We start from the raw sequence: 20,133 nt of genomic DNA on the forward strand, positions 1-20,133 counted from the left end.
ATTAATTAAACAAATATAAATACAATATTACAGTATAAAGAAAATGATCTGATGAGTGTCCTATGTCTTTGCAAAAAAATAAACCAGTAACAGGAAGATAAAACACGACACGTATCAGAGGGGCAAGACCGAGTTTAAAATAAGTATCAGATGAGGAAAATCAAGGTTACCACAAGTATCTCAGAAAGGTTACTGAATATACAGCAAATATCTTAAGAGGGAATCCGAGTATACATCAGGTATCTTAGGAGGTAAACCGGGTATACTCCAAGTATCAGAGGAGGTAGGTAGAGTTATATAACAAGTATCAGAGGAGGTAGGTAGAGTTATATAACACGTATCAGAGGAGGTAGGTAGAGTATATAACAAGTATCAGATGAGGTAAATTGAGTTTATATCAAGTATCAGAGGAGGTAAATTGAGTTTATAACAAGTTTCAGAGGAGGTAAGTAGAGTTATATAACAAGTATCAGAGAAGGTAGGTAGAGTTATATAACAAGTATCAGAGGAGGTAGGTAGAGTTATATAACAATTATTAGAGGAGGTAAATTGAGTATATAACAAGTATCAGAGGAGGTAGGTAGAGTTATATAACAAGTATCAGAGGAGGTAGGTAGAGTTATATAACAAGTATCAGAGGAGGTAAATTGAGTATATAACCAGTATCAGAGGAGGTAAATTGAGTTGTAACAAGTATCAGAGGAGGTAAATTGAGTATATAACAAGTATCAGAGGAGGTAGGTAGAGTTATATAACAAGTATCAGAGGAGGTAGGTAGAGTTATATAACAAGTATCAGAGGAGGTAGGTAGAGTTATCTAACAATTATTAGAGGAGGTAAATTGAGTTTATAACAAGTATCAGAGGAGGTAGGTAGAGTTATATAACAAGTATCAGAGGAGGTAGGTAGAGTTATATAACAAGTATCAGAGGAGGTAAATTGAGTTTATAACAAGTATCAGAGGAGGTAAATTGAGTATATAACAAGTATCAGAGGAGGTAAATTGAGTTGTAACAAGTATCAGAGGAGGTAGGTAGAGTTATATAACAAGTATCAGAGGAGGTAGGTAGAGTTATATAACAAGTATCAGAGGAGGTAGGTAGAGTTATATAACAAGTATCAGAGGAGGTAGGTAGAGTATATAACAAATATCAGAGGAGGTAAACTGAGTATATAACAAGTATCAGAGGAGGTAAATTGAGTTTATAACAAGTATCAGAGGAGGTAAATTGAGTATATAACAAGTATCAGAGGAGGTAAATTGAGTTGTAACAAGTATCAGAGGAGGTAGGTAGAGTTATATAACAAGTATCAGAGGAGGTAGGTAGAGTTCTATAACAAGTATCAGAGGAGGTAAATTGAGTTCATAACAAGTATCAGAGGAGGTAAATTCAGTTGATAACAAGTATCAGAGGAGGTAAATTGAGTTGTAACAAGTATCAGAGGAGGTAAATTGAGTATATAACAAGTATCAGAGGAGGTAGGTAGAGTTATATAACAAGTATCAGAGGAGGTAAATTGAGTTGTAACAAGTATCAGAGGAGGTAGGTAGAGTTATATAACAAGTATCAGAGGAGGTAGGTAGAGTTATATAACAATTATCAGAGGAGGTAGGTAGAGTATATAACAAGTATCAGAGGAGGTAGGTAGAGTTATATAACAAGTATCAGAGGAGGTAGGTAGAGTTATATAACAAGTATCAGAGGAGGTAGGTAGAGTTATATAACAAGTATCAGAGGAGGTAGGTAGAGTTATATAACAAGTATCAGAGGAGGTAGGTAGAGTTATATAACAAGTATCAGAGGAGGTAGGTAGAGTTATATAACAAGTATCAGATGAGGTAAATTGAGTTATATAACAAGTATCAGAGGAGGTAAATTGAGTTATATAACAAGTATCAGAGGAGGTAAATTGAGTTATATAACAAGTATCAGAGGAGGTAAGTAGAGTATATAACAAGTATCAGAGGAGGTAAATTGAGTATATAACAAGTATCAGAGGAGGTAGGTTGAGTATATAACAAGTATCAGAGGAGGTAAATTGAGTTTATAACAAGTATCAGAGGAGGTAAATTGAGTATATAACAAGTATCAGAGGAGGTAAGTAGAGTTATATAACAAGTATCAGAGGAGGTAGGTAGAGTTATATAACAAGTATCAGAGGAGGTAGGTAGAGTTATATAACAAGTATCAGAGGAGGTAGGTAGAGTTATATAACAAGTATCAGATGAGGTAAATTGAGTATATAACAAATATCAGAGGAGGTAAACTGAGTATATAACAAGTATCAGAGGAGGTAAATTGAGTTTATAACAAGTATCAGAGGAGGTAAATTGAGTTTATAACAAGTATCAGAGGAGGTAGGTAGAGTTATATAACAAGTATCAGAGGAGGTAGGTAGAGTTATATAACAATTATCAGAGGAGGTAAATTGAGTATATAACAAGTATCAGAGTAGGTAAATTGAGTTGTAACAAGTATCAGAGGAGGTAGGTAGAGTTATATAACAAGTATCAGAGGAGGTAGGTAGAGTTATATAACAATTATCAGAGGAGGTAGGTAGAGTTATATAACAAGTATCAGAGGAGGTAAATTGAGTATATAACAAATATCAGAGGAGGTAAACTGAGTATATAACAAGTATCAGAGGAGGTAAATTGAGTATATAACAAGTATCAGAGGAGGTAAATTGAGTTTATAACAAGTATCAGAGGAGGTAAATTGAGTTCATAACAAGTATCAGAGGAGGTAGGTAGAGTTATATAACAAGTATCAGAGGAGGTAGGTAGAGTTATATAACAAGTATCAGAGGGGTTAGGTAGAGTTATATAACAAGTATCAGAGGGGTTAGGTAGAGTTATATAACAAGTATCAGAGGAGGTAGGTAGAGTTATATAACAAGTATCAGAGGAGGTAGGTAGAGTTATATAACAAGTATCAGAGGAGGTAGGTAGAGTATATAACAAGTATCAAAGGAGGTAGGTAGAGTATATAACAAGTATCAGAGGAGGTAAGTAGAGTTATATAACAAGTATCAGAGAAGGTAAATTGAGTTTATAACAAGTATCAGAGGAGGTAGGTAGAGTATATAACAAGTATCAGAGGAGGTAAATTGAGTTTATAACAAGTATCAGAGGAGGTAAATTGAGTATATAACAATTACCTTATACCCAACTCGTATACCCAACAAGTAACAGAAGAGACAAATCCACGTTATAAGAAACTACGTCTTAAAAACCAATACGTTGGTACTAAGACATATACGTTTAATATATTAAGTAAAGAACCAATTATCATTATGGTCGATTGATATATACATTATCTTATAATTTATGTATAGATTTTTGAATGAGGATACAATTCATTTCATATGCATTTCCTGCTTACTATAATTAATTAACCGAGTATATATATCATATACTGATCAGCATAATATTTTCACAAGGTGTGAGTCCGAATGGAGTGGACACGTTCACGGCTACCTACACGACTGTTGGTAACTATACAATCACAGTAACGGCCCAAAGCCGACTAGAGACGAAGACCCAGACCTACGTTATCGTTTGTCAGAGCAAAGTCACAGACAATTTCGTCTTCGTTACTGATCACCCACAGGAATTTCCAAATAGTAAGTCAACATGTTATTAATGTTATCATGCCGAGTCAATTTCAAAAAAAGCATGTTAATTATGTACTTTGAGCTCCAGTAACCCTTAGATACAGTTCTATAAATGTAACACTTAGATGCAGTTCTATAAATGTAACACTTAGATGCAGTTCTATAAATGTAACAATAGTGCAGTTCTATGGATGCAACATTTAGATACAATTCTATGGATGTAACAATTAGTGCAGTTCTATGGATGCAACATTTAGATACAATTTTATGGATGTAACAGTTCGATAAAGTTCTATGAATGTAACCCTTAGATACAGTTCTATGGATGTAACACTTAGATACAGTTCTATGGATATAAAAGATAGATACAGTTCTATGGATATAAAAGATAGATACAGTTCTATAAATGCAACAATAAGATACAGTTAAATGGATCTAGTTCTATGGATGTAACACTTAGATACAGTTCTATGGATGTAACACTTAGATACAGTTCTATGGATGTAACAGTTAGACACAGTTCTATGGATGTAACAGTTAGATACAGTTCTATGGATGTAACAGTTAGATACAGTTCTATGGATGTAACAGGTAGATACAGTTCTATGGATGTAACAGGTAGATACATTTCTATAAATGTTACAATTAAATACATTTCTACACTTATGATTATATAAAAATAAGAATTAAAAGCTTTAGAGTTCTGCTCACACAGGAGTTTGGGCACACGATACCACAGTTGCATGAAAAGGCGCTCAGAGGAAACATCTTAGTACCTCTTAACTGCAGCGCTTTTATTGGCAATTAATCCATTTGATTATTATCCATTTCATTTCAGTTATGTTTTTATCTAGTTTAAATTGTATAACATTTTTACATTGGATATACTTTATGCATGGACAGGATTTAGAAAATGGTATGCAAATACTTATATTGATTCTTAGATTTACTACTATGTATATTGGTTCAATTTTTTCACGTGAATTCATTTACTTACTTTTGTTTTTTTCATGCATGTGACATTTTTTAAAGGTAACACTGCTAGTATAACTCTGCAGTTCCAATACAACGATGACGCACCCACCGATGCTATGTACATTCTGGATAATGGAGATGGGACGACATTCGGTCCTGCCGCCTTGAGCAGCTTGGTTGTCCATAAAGGGATCCCTGTCGATATAACGACCACGTACACCACTGACGGGGACTTTTATTCTAATATAACTATATACAACCGCGTTTCCAGTGCTTCCCGAATTATTAATGTACGTGTATTTTTTTCACTTCCTTGTACAGAGGTAAAAAAAATGAAGGTTTACGCTATTGACGTATATTTTGATAGTATTTATATTTTAGCTGCTTGACACGAGTTTGGACATGTGCGAATAAAGATTTCGTTACTAATGAAATGCACAAATCTGGTAATCGTCAGTTGAAAAGTTCGATTTTGTTTGAAAGTCATTTATGTGTCATATGAAGAAAAGGAATAAAGTTCTACTTCTTTGAACGTTTTCAGAGTGGAGTGTATAAGCCTTTCCAGGATCTTACCGTACACACGAGGTATAAACCTAAAGTTGGTAACGAGGCAGAAGGATTCGGCGCATTAAAGCAACAGTTTCCAGCCGGAAATGTGATCTTCTACATGAGCAGCACTCAAGGTAGGTTGTGTTTTGTTATCACTTATTCATGTTTTCATATTTTATACGTAAATCTTCGTTTGGTACATCATTCATGTCCATTTGTCTGTAAAGCATAATAATAACAAATATCCTTGAAATGTCATGAAGACAAAGTGAACCGCAGGAATTAAATTATGTTTATTTCCTTTCTTAAGGGGCAATTAATAGCGGGACCCCCTGCAGGGTCGAAGTGGTTTTTCTATGCTTTTTATACAGGGAACATTAAAGAAACCAAGAAAAGAGCCTGTTCTAACCCCATGAATGTTAATCTTCCGAGCTGACTGAAAGTGTAACCCTTACAGATTCGGGGATTTGCTGTGTTTTCTGCTTGACACTAACAGGAGCAAATATTTATGCATTCCACTGGTATCATATTAGATATTAACGTTATCTATCTGAATTTTCTTTTACTCACCCTTCAATAACCCCGGCTGTTTAAAGGGCGTTAACTCTCATACAAACAAAAGAGTGTGTGCTTCTAAAAGCCCAATTTCACATGTGTAATTTCTTAGAATATGATTTAGGAAAATGATCGGGCGGTCGAGTGACTCTGTTGTAACCGCAACTGTGGTTCGATGCTTCTACCAAAAGGAGGATATCGGTAATGATCTTCTTATTTTTTACAGGCACGTTCGTGTATTACGATGTAAGGGCGACGTCCAGTGGTAACATTCACGTTTGCAACATAACGACAAAAGACAAGTTTGAACTCAATTTCACGGTAGGCAATAAATACCTTTCAATAAAATACATCTATATTCTTCGTACAAAATACCCTGAATATTATCAATTTCCGATGAAACGATATCATCAAATATCATTTATTCATTATAATCTTTGGTAACAACAATGATACATTTGTAGTCAATATCAACCCTGCCTACAGTCTATTTTCTAACAACATGTTGCGCCTCTGCCAGGAATGCAATTCATCTATTGGCACATTGCTGTCACGTGCTCAATCCGTGTAAACCCTGAAAGGGTTCACTATATATAGAAATGATGACAATGTCTCTCAGTAGTTTTTCTTCTTCTTTTTGCCATCAGATAAAAAATGATGTCATGTTTATGGCTATCACGAATTCTCTCATTCATTTTTTATGATATTTTTTGATATTATTACTATTATTATTTTATCTATTGAGACGTGTGTATGATCGTGACTAAATGTTTATAACAATTTTCCTGAACTGCAACATGAAGACAACATCTAGAAAACAGAAATTAAATTTTCATTAAATATAAAACTGTTGTCGAGGTTTGAATATTGCAACACTTTACGATTTTTTCGACGATAGGAGAAACTATACGAAACTAGTTAAGGTCTGTATATTTTGAATCCCTTAATAATAAAGATGTCGGTAAGGTATAAAATGGGATTAAGCCTTCCGCCCCGATCATTGGATTTTAATAGCAGTTAACATTCCGATAGGATTTCAAAAGGAAACCATTGACACCAAAATATCTTTATCACTTTTTAATCTCAGTAAACAAACTCGGTATCAACGAATTGTATGTCCATTAATTAATATTCAAAATCAGTATTTTGTTTGTTTGTTTGCTCGTTTTACCGGCCCTTGCACAAAGTTATTTTCAGACGGGGTCTTATTGTAGTAATTGATGACTATCTCACTGATTAACATCCGGGAGGGCCTTTGAATGCCTTCCAGAGTAATATGGATGAAGTGTCTTGCTGGAGGACATAACCAGGACACGTTTCTCAGCTTCCTAAGAAACACAAACCGTCAAGAGTAGGTCAACATTAACACATATATAATAACGTTACTCTTTTTTTTCAGAGTGGAAATTACTTAGTAGAAATCACAGCAAGGAACTACATAGAGGGCCATGAACAAACAGTCACCACTACTGTCATCATTCAGGAATCTGTAGACATAACCAGTGTCTCCCATGACGGCAAAACTGTAGCTGTGGGTACTAATAAAACAATCGACATAAACTTCAACACTGTAGGGGATTTGACATGTGTACATATTGATCTAGGTGACAGTAATTACATTATACTTGGTCATTCCGTAACTTGTTCATCAAAATACAACACATCCATGATGTCCGATTATTACCAAAGTACGCCGTTGTCATCGGTAACTACGATTACGCATGGCTACCAATTTGCAAACCTTTTCAATGTGTCTGTGTATGCATTTAACGAAATTTCTGAATCCTGGGGTATTTTGATACATGCTGTTGCAGAAACTGACTGTTCACTCCCAGAGCTTAGTATCAAATCACCTGGTCTCTCCGTTGATTTCCAAAACCCGGTGTTATTCAGAAGGAGTCAAATAATAACCTTGCAAGGAATAACTATAATCGATTGTTCAGAAACTTTAAACAACATAAAAGAATGGTTGATTTATGAAATTGACGAATACGGGATAGCAACACGAAGCATAGATATCACAGGTATTCTCTCATCTAGCACCTCTGAATTGGTATTGTGGAAGAATTTCTTGGATTTGGGAACCTATAAAGTCACATATAAGATGACAATGCTACCTGAGACTAGCTCTGTCGCTTTTGAAACGTCAGTTGATACGTACATGCGAGTGGAAGCCTCTCCTATTGTGGCTATTCTATTCCCCGGCGGATTGTCTAGGATCCAGTGGAAGTACGGGGAATTGCTTACCATTAATCCTGGAATACTGTCTGAGGACCCGGATGTTCCGGCCGGACAATCACCGGTAATAATATCTACTATAAACTATAATCAAGTCATGTTTTTCTCTTTTTGATAATTCAAGATAACACTAATTGATTGATATGTTTTCATTGTCAAACAATATTTCAAAAAGTGTTTTGCTCTAAGAATGCTCTTACATGTGTCAATAAAAGGCAATCATTGATTGCATGATAGAGAAAGACCTGCTTGTCTAAATTTTGTTCGTCTCAGTAGGATTATAATTATTTCAGAGTTTGAAAGGAAAATGTTAAACAAATATTGGACAGAAACATTTGCAGCTTGCAATATCGATATTGCATTTACTTGAAAGAAAAAACTGTTAGGACTGTTGGCACTACGATGTATGTTAATGTGTTCTAAAATATTGATATGACGTTTTACATTTCAGCAATTCGCTGGCTGTAGATGGTGGTGTAGGAAAGAACCAGGCAGTTTTGATGACGGATTTTTATCGTTGCCATTGTCCAGCGAACAAGTAGTGACTACGCCGGACAACGGCGGGTGTTTTCGACAGGGCAATGGCATTGTTAATACAGAGGAATTGCAGCTGGAGTTCAACACGAACAACATGCATGTTGGAGAAGTATACGAGTTTAAAATCATGTTATATACGGCTGATGGACGTGAGGCTGAAGCTATAGGGGAGTTGGAGATTGTAGATTTCTTACCTCCATTAATTGTGCCGAGGTGAGTAATATATATAATGAACTGTTTTAGTCGATAAACTCGACCTAAATCAGAAGAAAAACGAGCGTTATCTTTAATATAACACCTGTAAAAAGACACACAGGATAATTTTACCTTTCATTGAAACTGAATTACAAACAGTAGAGCAGGAAATAAGTTAAACTGTACCATACAGCTGTTTCGTCCTTCTAGGCCTCATCAATGATGCCTATGGGCCTAAGGTGTTGTTACTTAGGAGTTGATGGAAGTAACGCCATAAAAGTCGAAAGAATTCCCAAAATCTTAATGGCGATGCGAAATAGCACCATAGTTCAGTACATTTTTTTAAATCTGTATCCGATTTCAATATATGTAGATGATATAGTACATATTATGATCTTTACCTTGTCACTATTCAAATTAATACAATTCAATATTGATTCAGTATGCGTTCTCATTCAATATTGGACATTTTTTTACTTACATAAAACGCTAAAACATTTTGTTTTGGTCGAAGGACATGTCGACTTCCATTATTCATCGGTATACTTTAAATCACTTATATTTCGCGTGGAATTTATTTTCGCGTTAACACGCCAGGTGAATCAATCACGAATTTAGACATGTCACAATTATTTGAACGATAATAACAGTTTTAAAATAGCCACCAAGCTATCAATTACCGATATAGGAGTGTTGTACAGTCCACCACTCTAAAAGTTCACCATTCACGAATTTCAAATCATATCTAGATCAGCGTTCGCGAAATCGTGTAATTGCGAATTTGTCTGAACATGTAAGTTCGCGAAATCAGGAATTCGCGAAATCTAAGTGATTTACAATAATACTGTTCCCTGTTGGACTCTATATTTAGATGTTGTGCTGCCTCCCAGTGTACTCAGTTACCTGTTGGCGTCGAGGTATCCGCTACCACCAAGTTGTCACTGTGTGCGGATTGTCAGGCCAACTGCGAACTCATATCGTCATATAAGTGGATAGTGTCCAAGCCTCAGTTTCAGTGGGACTGGGAGCCTCTCATGTATAGCCAGCTTAAAAACTACATCAACGGTAAACACTTTAAGTTATATTTAATTTCTTTAACTTACTTTCAGCAGTATGTTATCCCTACGTATTGAATATGGTTGTAATCGCGAGGGTGCATCATTCTAATGCGTATTGATGGTTTTAACGAGACGTCGTTAATTGGTATAAACATAATTTGCATTTTTCACGAGACGTTCTTAATTAGTAAGGGCTTTATTTTTCACAGTAATTGTTTATGTTTGTCCACTGAAACATAGCCTCAATATGTTGGCATAAAGATGATGCATCATTTGACATTGCTTTTGATATTACTAGAAAGCTGTAGTAATATTAAATATCATAATGGTGTCTTGAATCTCATTAAAACATGGATTAGTTGCAAGTTCGGTTCCGGTATCGTTCAGGGCATCTTCACTCGCAAAGAGTTACTATCTGCCTACCCCTCTTCTCCCTTGAAATGGAGTAGGGGAATTGTAACCCTTTGCTAGTGGATATGTCATTCAGTGTGGGCTATTAGAAACATTACAGAGAATAGGCGATTTTCAATCTTTTCAATCAGGAAATGGATGTTGAATATAACACAAGCAATGTTTATGTGGTAATGACGCAGACCATTTATATATAAAATGCATGCTCATTCGGTAAATAATTATTGGAAATATTTGTTTATTTGGTTTGTATTCATTTAGAATAACATATTCATGTACCAGTACAAAAACCTAATGTATAAAAGCATGCTAAGTCAATACATGCGATCATGTAGCGATACGCGTACATCCCAGCATGTAAGGGTTTTCCCCTGACGTCGCCCGGTTGAGAATATTAGTTCAGTTATGCAGATATACTAAGCAATCTTTTTAACCGCTGCGTAACTTAGTTATAACTTAAACTTGTACACCCACGCATTAAATGCTGTAATTAAGTACTACAACCATATCACTACGATATTCAAATTATTTGTTACACTGGAATTTATCATATTTTATGCACTCTCATTAAATATACTATTAATACTATTATTATGTTATGTTCACGCTAATTACACGCACACTAACACTAACTTAACCGTCTAACTCCGCACTAACAACATTTATACATATCTCTGTGTGAATATTGTGTTCACGCTAATTTATTAAACTAGCAACCCTATTTGATTTCACCTTAAGATGTGTTGCACTTACATCAACTCAATAATATAATTGTTTCTATGAATTGAATACATAATCGCTGCAATATGCAATCGTTAACCTACTCAGTTGTGATACTGTATTACATTATGAATTTCATTAAGATTTTACAATTAAGATCAATGTCATTAATTCAATTATATTATGTGTAATATCTTAGATAGATAATCGTGCTGGATCCAGTCAATATTTATTGATACACTTTTTGTTTACGCTTCAGTGAGATCATCTAAAAATATAATTAATCAAATTATAAATTATTTATGCAATATCGGCAAACACTTCTGTTTGACAAACCCGGTATCACTTTATTGATTGTTTATAAGACAATACAGGTAAATCAAATGTAATTTAAAGACAATACAAACTGATTATCTAGATGATATACATTTCTAAAAAAAAAAAAAGATAACAACGTGTTTGCATTGCTTTACGTATTTTCATTTGCCCTTTAAAATAGATGTGTACCCTACGATATATCTGTGTGTCATCAGAAAGTAACTTGTTTCCGAATTATTCTATTTTAACAAACTTATCATCAATGTTTTTACCATTTTTATATTATAGCATAACAATTCATTTTTCACATTCTTTGATTTTATGCACAATACAATGGCATTTTTTTTTTTTTACGAAAATGTTTTTTATCAGCACAGTTTATAATATTAATGTTGTTTTGTTTGTTCCACATATTGATACTGCGCATGCGTGCGGTAACTGGCGTCATGCGTTTCGCATTTTGCAGGACTTCTGGGTAAGAAAGCATACAGAAAGTTCCCAATACCATTCCATATTGTTATTGTTAAGTATTACAAGACACTGCGTTCTGACGAAATATGCTTGATTTACGTAATGTTGCAATACTGGATCACGAAAGTAAATATATTGTATTGAAAAAGTTTTATGTATACAAAAAAAATAACGAACGTGTATTCGTGGACGCAGTGTCTTCGTATTAGGTTACTTATAGACTGACGCTATTGCTATGTAGCTGCGCATTACCTCAGCTATTTGTTGTACAAGTAAGTACAAGCGTATTGAATGGTAGAACAGTCTAATCTGATGTAGTATACAATGATCAGGCCGTTGAAGGCACCTTTCTTTTCTCTATCTCACTGTGTACGTAGTAAATAGCATTTCGTGTATAATTTCATTTGTTTCTGGAAATGATTAAATTGCCGAAAATTAAAACACGGAGTTTCACAACTCACAGAAATGGCATCTTTGTATCAGACCCTGCGCTGTCTAGAAAACAGTATATACAGTATTATAGCCTTGTTTAACCCGCCTCAAACTTTCTGTCAAAAAGAAACTTTTCCAAATACCAAACAGCTAAACATGTAACGCAGTATCCTCATTTGTGTTTAACTGTGTAGTAAACATGTAAATATGGTCTAAGTTACTATCGACAGTATTAAGTAGTTAAATTAAGTCCAATCATCCAGTTTTTGCTATCTATCACCTCCAATTAGTATCTGACTGACGGCTTCTAGCTGCAGCGTTTCACCTTTCGCTAAACATACAAGTACGCAAGCTGACGTATACGGAATCACCTTCGCTAGCAAAGGCTTCTGATTATGATTGTAACGTAATCCCGTAATCGGAAGCCATGGCTAGCGAAGATGATACGGAATGTACCCATGGAAGGTAAAAGCAGTGACACTAAACATTGACGAGCCCTGTTTAGTGTCTTTGCCGCTCATTTTCTTACAATCCATCGGTATGGAAAAGCGAATGTCATAAAAGCTGGACGAATTCTTTGTATCGTTTGTTAATTTATTGTTCGTTCATTAGAGTATGTTTTAACAAGTTTCAGTGATAAAAGAAATAGTTTCTTCTGTCTTCTATCTTTTGTTCTCAAATGTACCATTGATGTGTTTGTGTAATATACTCCTGTCAATAGAAGCCCTCCCTGTTCTGCTTGCACCAGGCATCATCTTTCTTGAAATCCTGTTCATGATCAGTTATAAAATCTGCAGATTGATATCCATATATGCCTGGATTAACAGTCCTTGAGCTGTGTGATGAATTGTCCTTCCTAATTATTCCTGTTTTGTGTCTTTGCCGCTCATTTTCTTACAATCCATCGGTATGGAAAAGCGAATGTCATTAAAAGCTGGACGAATTCTTTGTATCGTTTGTTAATTTATTGTTCGTTCATTAGAGTATGTTTTAACAAGTTTCAGTGATAAAAGAAATAGTTTCTTCTGTCTTCTATCTTTTGTTCTCAAATGTACCATTGATGTGTTTGTGTGATATACTCCTGTCAATAGAAGCCCTCCCTGTTCTGCTTGCACCAGGCATCATCTTTCTTGAAATCCTGTTCATGATCAGTTATAAAATCTGCAGATTGATATCCATTTATGCCTGGATTAACAGTCCTTGAGCTGTGTGATGAATTGTCCTTCCTAATTATTCCAACTACATTGATCTGTTACAATAACAAAACACTTGCACTGAACGTTAAAAGAAATCGCGTGCATTGGAATAGTATAAACCTATTATTCGATTAACTCAAGTGTTCAACATATTTTTTTAAAGAATGATAAAATTGATTGATTTTATTTATCTCATTGTAGAGGCTTTAAATCACAGTACATAGGTCTATATTTTCCAGAAGACAGAATATATCACTAATCTAATAAAATAATTAGTATTTGTTGATATTCCTACATGGACTACTTATCAAACGCAAGGTTAATCAAGACAAAATGAACGACCTGTTTTCCTACCGGTTCTGGTGCTGTAAATGGTGTTATTATAACACAATGTATATTAATTGAGGATTAAGAAATATTTGTCATGGTTATTTCAAAGAAGTTGAATTTGTGTTATTCGACTTTTAAAAAGTTGGGACTGATTTCTAATTTATTAACATTAATATCGTGTATGGCCACAGATGCCGAGGATTTATGAGTGTAACTGTCGCAGCGACAAGTCGTTGCGGTGCAGCAGAAAGAAAAACGTTGAATTTATTCATAACTGCACCTTTTTCGCATTCGTAAAATATATTTTGAACTTGTAAAATATCGTTGTGCTGAGTAGACATTTACAACTCTGTTAAAGTAAGTCGGGACTCCGTTAACAGGACTTCTTCACTTTTGTTGGTAACTAGATCGGTGTTGTCTGATGAATTATTCCTCTTTATCTTGCTTTGATCTTTATTACTCATTTACATGTTTGAGAAATATACCCAATATTGTAATTATCGTCTGAGAAAGTTTATAGATATGTTTTATATATATATATATATATATCAATGAATACTCATTTATTCCAGAACATGTTCATGATACAGAAAAATGATTATACCAAATAGCATTCCCCTATGGTTATGTTTGATTCAATACCATCATGATTGATGTTACAATTTAAATTTAGGAATTGATTATATTTCTCTAGTTTTCAAAACAAGTCTAGTATTTAATACATGTTAATTCAGCCGCTGTTATTACCTCAACAGTACCAATAAACCAACTTTAACCATTTTATTTCATATTTTTCTTTCAGCTGATTCATCAGAACTAATATCTTTCAAAGACGGGATATTTAGTGAATTCGGACTGTCAACAGACATAATGCGCATTTCCTTGGAAACATCATTGACTTCCGGAAACAAAACCTTGATGTCATTAGACGTTAAGGTGAACACGCCTCCTGCTAACGGCAGTTGTTCAGTGAGCCCATCTACTGGACAAGTGTCTTTAACGTTGTTCAACTTTACCTGTACTGACTGGGCAGATACCGATGGTATCGCAAAATATGCTTTCTTTGGTAAGAATTTTATGCCCCCGCTATGAATGGAGGGGGCATATAATGTTATCCATGTTCGTCCCGTCCCTTCGCGTTCCGTTCCGTCCAGATGTAACTAGCAAAACTCATGAACTCCTGATGCGATCCTCGCCAAACTGTGTTTCGTGGTGTAAAGTGGCACCGGGGACATTATATCTTACAGACATTTTTTCAGTTTCTTTTTAATACATATTCAGACATCTATCAATGCATGTTACTAGGTTTTATTGATTCAAGAGATACATATGTTGATATTTAAATGTTTTATACATATGTTTCATAATGGAATGGAAGGTAACAGAAAAATGAATAGAAGGGTACCCAATATGGACTCCCTTTTAGGACACCAGTGACAATATATATTATTGAACGATCATCTTAGACTCTCACTTACTATAGGATGTTGCCTTTGAATGAGATATTACAACCGATGCAATCAGAGTGTGGAAGATCATGATTTTTAATAGAACTAAGTGGTTAATTTTATATCAACTTTAGGTTATCGTTGAACTTAGAGTGTTGTGTTGCTGTAACGCATATAACTTTTCCTTTTACTCGTTGAGAAGAATACAAAATTCCCGTTTATTTATATATTGAAAGCATCAATTCATTTCAACGGCGGAATGTGTCTTACATCTGTTTGGACATATGTCAACCTAATGTATCAACTGTATGAATTCTAGTACAGTTTTGGGTATGTTTTACGTACAGGAAATAGACATGTCACAACTTATGCAAAATTATGACTCTTTGCTTTTATATGTGAATCGAAATTATAGCGGAAGATATATGACTACTGCTTGCCTGAAATGATCAATTTTATTCTTTTCAAGGATCACTTTTGTGATATTCAGCTTGCTTGAAATAAAACTCATATTTACTTTTACAGTTAAGTTCAACGGAAGTGACAATGAGAGAATGCTGGGGATTCAGTTGGATCCGGTATATAGGTCTAAGCTTCCCCAAGGCCCTGACTACGATAACTACCAAGTGCACACCTGGGTTCGTATCATCGACACAAAAGGAGCTTCCATTGTCCACTACATCGGTGTTGTCACGGTAAGTTATTTATTCATTTTTACCTACTGGTATCTTGTAATGTATTTCTACTAAAGCAAGCATCTCACATTAACCTATGTTTACTTGTTGTTACTATCAGAACTCTGTCTGTCTGTCTGTCTGTCCTTCCGTCCTTCAGCACATTTGTTTTCGAAGATTATCTTAGAATCGAGGACACGTTTTGCTAGAACTTCACATGTTTTTTTACACTATACTTAGAAACCAATCTAATTAAAATACAGATAATACTTATAAACTATTCATAAAGGTTTAACGGTGGTCGATAAGGGGTCATGTTCAGTTGACCTCAATACTTAGCGTACAACTTGTTTTTAGTTTTTAACCAATCAAAATGCGCCATATATACCTATTTGGCAGTATGTGCAAATCAACCGGCCTATCGGAACAATTCTGTAAACATGAATTAGCCTCTGCTTTATCTCGGGGTTTCTACTTTTTTTCTCCACCCGGGATAGTGTCCCTTATGACTCGGGATAAATCAACTACCAGACATCAGTCTGTCTAAATGTCTGATGTCTGGAGTTAGGTCTAGAGGAAACTCGGACTACCAGACATCCGTGTCGGAGGAACTCACACAACCAGACAACAGTCTGCCTTAATGTCTAATTGTCTGTATTTAGGGCTAGAGAAAACTCAGACTACCAAACATCCATGTATCAGGAAATTCCACAGACTATGCCTAGTTTGTTATTATGACGAGTTTCGATATATCTGAAACAGACTGTGATCTTCGTTCTGCAATGGGAACTATATCTGTAGAAAAGTTGTATGAATGTCCATCGACATACAATTATATGTTGGTGCTATGTCTACTTTGTATTTAAGGTAAATCCCCTTAGTGACGCTGACTTGGAAGCTAAATTGATAGCGTTCAGCTCAGGAAACAATGATGCCATCGATCAGATTTACGCTACACAGGACGTGAATGAAGTCAGTTCCACGGTTTCTGAAGTAGCCAGCTTGCTGTTCCAGCACAGTAAGACGCTGTTATCAGGTGCATGTTCCCTTATTTTGCATTTTTACCCAATCATTTTCAATTGTTCATGTATTATTATTTAATGTTATGATTGCTAATTTATCTTTATATTAATATTAGTTAGAACATTATCACAGAGAAAAAAAGGTAAGCCGGTAGTTTGACTCATATTAATTAGTTTATTTCGACTACTTGTAGCATGGACATGGTTGAAGCATGATGTAAAATAGTACCGAAAACTAAGCATGCTAGTTAAGGCAACCCTTGGAATGATTTACATGAAATGTTCTGTTTATCAGTTTTTATAAATGGAAGTTTTTACTCCCTTGTGTGTATCATTTAGATAACATTTACAACTATAACCAAGTAAATAATAGTCCGAATGATAAAATAAACATTAATTATCTTGTTAGTGAGACGATGCATGCATATATTACCATTATCAACTACGCATACGAGGGCATGTCAAAGTTTATTTTTCCCGGAATGTAAACATCAATTATTTCGTTTACTAGAATAAGTATACAGGAATGGAATGCCGTAGTGTATGAATCACTTATCCCATCCTGAATCAAGCACGATTTCATTAAATCATAGTATACCATAATGCAATGTGTTTCCTAACAAATAAATTGATCAAAATACACAAAATATTTTATCGCTTTGTTACAGGAATCATTACCTTATAAAGAAAAGGAAAAAAATTATCTGTTTATTATGGTGTTCCTCTTACATTTGCTTTTGATGTAAATGTTGTCGCTAAAAGCTAAACTTACGAAATTCCTATCAACCTATTCTATACGAAAGTACTGTCGTTGTCTAAATTTCTTTAACAAACATCCTTTTAGAATACGGAGAAAATTACCCTGCTGCGTTTACTAAACCCTCCATCAATAGCCCAGCTTACGAGAACCCCCAGAAACTGGACCCAAATGTAAGTACCGTTAAAAGATAATTTTCTGATCAAAGGCTAAAATGAGAGTTTATCTACTTTAAAGAAGTGTATTTTGCTTTACGGGGTGTTACTTAAGGATAAACAATGATAATAGGTTTGACCTCCTTCAATCAATATCGCATATTACTCTTTGCTACAATTTGAGGGAAAATTCCTAAAAAGGCGGATATATATTCACATTTAAAACCCACGCATGAGAGAAACATCTATCTTTTGGACCATCTTACGAGGAAACAACATTTGTTATGCGGTTGGATATGTGTGATGATATAATATAGTTCTTTCAACACGAATTTTCACCGGATTATTTATATCTTTGTTTCGTTTAATTGAATTGACACAGAATGATATTAGAGCATATGTTCTTTTTATAGACTCCCATTAACGAGACGATAGCAGCAGAAGTGAGAAAGAAACGGAACGAAGGAGCAATGGTATGTCCCTTGTCTATATACGGTAAAAGTATGCTAGCAGTCTGAGAAACTGTAAAAGGAAATGAGGAAGGAGAGGTATCCTCCATCGTGTGTCTTAGCGATTCGTGTACATCTGACATCAAGGAAATTAGTCAAGGGGGTGAAATCCGCTGCCATGTTGGACATGCAATTGTAGATGAGTTATAGGTACTTATTGCTGGAGCCAATCATATTTAAACTAGATATGTTACCATATAACCGACATCCTCTGACAATAATCCAGGAGCAGGAAACCCACAGAGACTTACTTGGTAGACTTACCGTTTTCATAATAATTACAATAACTGTTAGTGAACTCCTTACGATGGATGTACCCATTGTATACACGCTGGCCTCTTCGTTTGCACTACTGTAAAGGAAGTACAAGTTGGCATCACTTCCACACCGATCGGGCGTCTACAGAAAGCTTCGTTTGATTCTCAGTGTTAGAGTGGGAGTCGTTCCAAAACACATGTCACGGTTTCTGTTATAATTCGTTCTCTTGTACGTTTTCGGGGTCTAATATTTTCAATTTTCTTTTACTAGTTATCTGTAGATTATCCATCACAGTATGAGGTCATTGAAACAGATGTTCATGTTTGCATCCAGAGCTGACATCAGTTATTATTGTGGTGTTACAGAAACATAGATCTTCATCTCGCAGAATTAATTTTGATTTATTTACGTGTTGCAGATGGCCACTGAAGCGGCCTCAGCCTTACATGGTCTGCCTCTCGGTTCGCCCGAAGCAGTCATCCTTGTAGCATCGACGGCCGTTTCTATGGCCGAGGGAACACCAGAGCTCCTACCTAGAGCAGCACAGGTTTGATAGAAAAACATACTTATAGACTTTTAGACATTCGTGTCATGATTTGTGAAGTTTAGAATCGGTTAAAAAAGAAATTGGCACTTTTCAATGAAAATTGAGTGTCGATTAAGTCGAGATAGAAATTCATTAAAGCGTTATACACAATGACACAAAGCGTAATATTTTATTCTTTGTGGCAGGCAACCATTTATAGTAAGAGTAAATTGCCAATCAAATTCAAATTCAAAGTAAATAAAAAGCTGAAACAATTATTATGGATTATTTTTTGTTATTTCACATATGTATAATAAGAAGTATATCAAACATATCTATATAGATATAATATCTTGTTTTCAAATGTATACTTGATGTTTTTTCTATTTACATGTAACACAAAAAGTATATTGGTACCTTCTTATTTCATAAAATACCATCAGACTTCCTTAGCAGACCTTGCAGAGAAGGCAATTGACACTGCCCTAAATTTTGTCAACCAAAATGTCACTGTCACCATTGAGGAACGGAAAGACATAGCTGGGGTTTTGATTGGAATTTTATTTGCAACTAGAGCGGTAAGGAATAGCAATATTGTATTAAAGCGAATTTGTATATAGACATGAGCAACTATTTTGTTGTGCTGGCGGTTGTGATAATCACGTCCGCGCAAGATAAGTATCGCATGGCAAAACCATAATAAAAGTATGAAGCCACATGAATAGATGAATTTGTGCATTTACATAACAAATCTATATAATTGTTACTGCATATAATATATAACTTTTGTCGGAAAAAATCATCTTGTCTTACTTTAACAATATGGATTGATGTTAAGTTATTTTTTAGCAGCTATATCGAATTATGGAATATCTACAACATGTTGTTTAAATGATTGTGCGTAATATTTTCTTCATAAAAATTCCTTGTTTCTTCAAAGGCTAGTACGATCAACTACGCGAATCCTACTCAGATGGACATCGATAATGTCAAGGACATAGCCGATTATGACACCACCTTCGATGCTGATAGCAAATGTAAGTGGGCATAAACATATATAACAAAACCTTTCCGAACAATTTTGATGAAAAACAATTGTAGTATTTCTCTCCTGAGATTGAGGCAAATTGTCTAAAACTAAATGACTAATGAGATCATGATTTTCTTAATTTATCATGGTT

At 34.8% G+C, this 20,133-nt stretch overlaps 1 protein-coding gene across 3 annotated transcripts in view; it reads left to right on the forward strand.

The window, feature by feature from the left end:
• The window catches only part of LOC117334568, a 63,275-nt gene that overhangs the window by 28,574 nt on the left and 14,568 nt on the right, over nucleotides 1–20,133 (forward strand). The window contains exons 9-24 of one of the 3 annotated variants that reach the window (XM_033894278.1): nucleotides 3,445–3,627; nucleotides 4,651–4,883; nucleotides 5,135–5,276; nucleotides 5,924–6,018; nucleotides 7,097–7,999; nucleotides 8,387–8,685; nucleotides 9,539–9,732; nucleotides 11,641–11,649; nucleotides 14,406–14,669; nucleotides 15,577–15,746; nucleotides 16,593–16,743; nucleotides 17,592–17,677; nucleotides 18,073–18,132; nucleotides 18,845–18,973; nucleotides 19,396–19,530; nucleotides 19,893–19,989. In XM_033894278.1, the coding sequence (XP_033750169.1) occupies nucleotides 3,445–3,627; nucleotides 4,651–4,883; nucleotides 5,135–5,276; nucleotides 5,924–6,018; nucleotides 7,097–7,999; nucleotides 8,387–8,685; nucleotides 9,539–9,732; nucleotides 11,641–11,649; nucleotides 14,406–14,669; nucleotides 15,577–15,746; nucleotides 16,593–16,743; nucleotides 17,592–17,677; nucleotides 18,073–18,132; nucleotides 18,845–18,973; nucleotides 19,396–19,530; nucleotides 19,893–19,989 (3,150 nt within the window). Of the gene's footprint in view, nucleotides 1–3,444; nucleotides 3,628–4,650; nucleotides 4,884–5,134; nucleotides 5,277–5,923; nucleotides 6,019–7,096; nucleotides 8,000–8,386; nucleotides 8,686–9,538; nucleotides 9,733–11,640; nucleotides 11,650–14,405; nucleotides 14,670–15,576; nucleotides 15,747–16,592; nucleotides 16,762–17,591; nucleotides 17,678–18,072; nucleotides 18,133–18,844; nucleotides 18,974–19,395; nucleotides 19,531–19,892; nucleotides 19,990–20,133 lie in introns of all 3 variants that reach the window. The other 2 variants (XM_033894261.1, XM_033894270.1) reach the window with 2 other exon arrangements.

Source organism: Pecten maximus, chromosome 1 (assembly GCF_902652985.1).
Source record: "Pecten maximus chromosome 1, xPecMax1.1, whole genome shotgun sequence".
Taxonomy (NCBI): domain Eukaryota; kingdom Metazoa; phylum Mollusca; class Bivalvia; order Pectinida; family Pectinidae; genus Pecten; species Pecten maximus.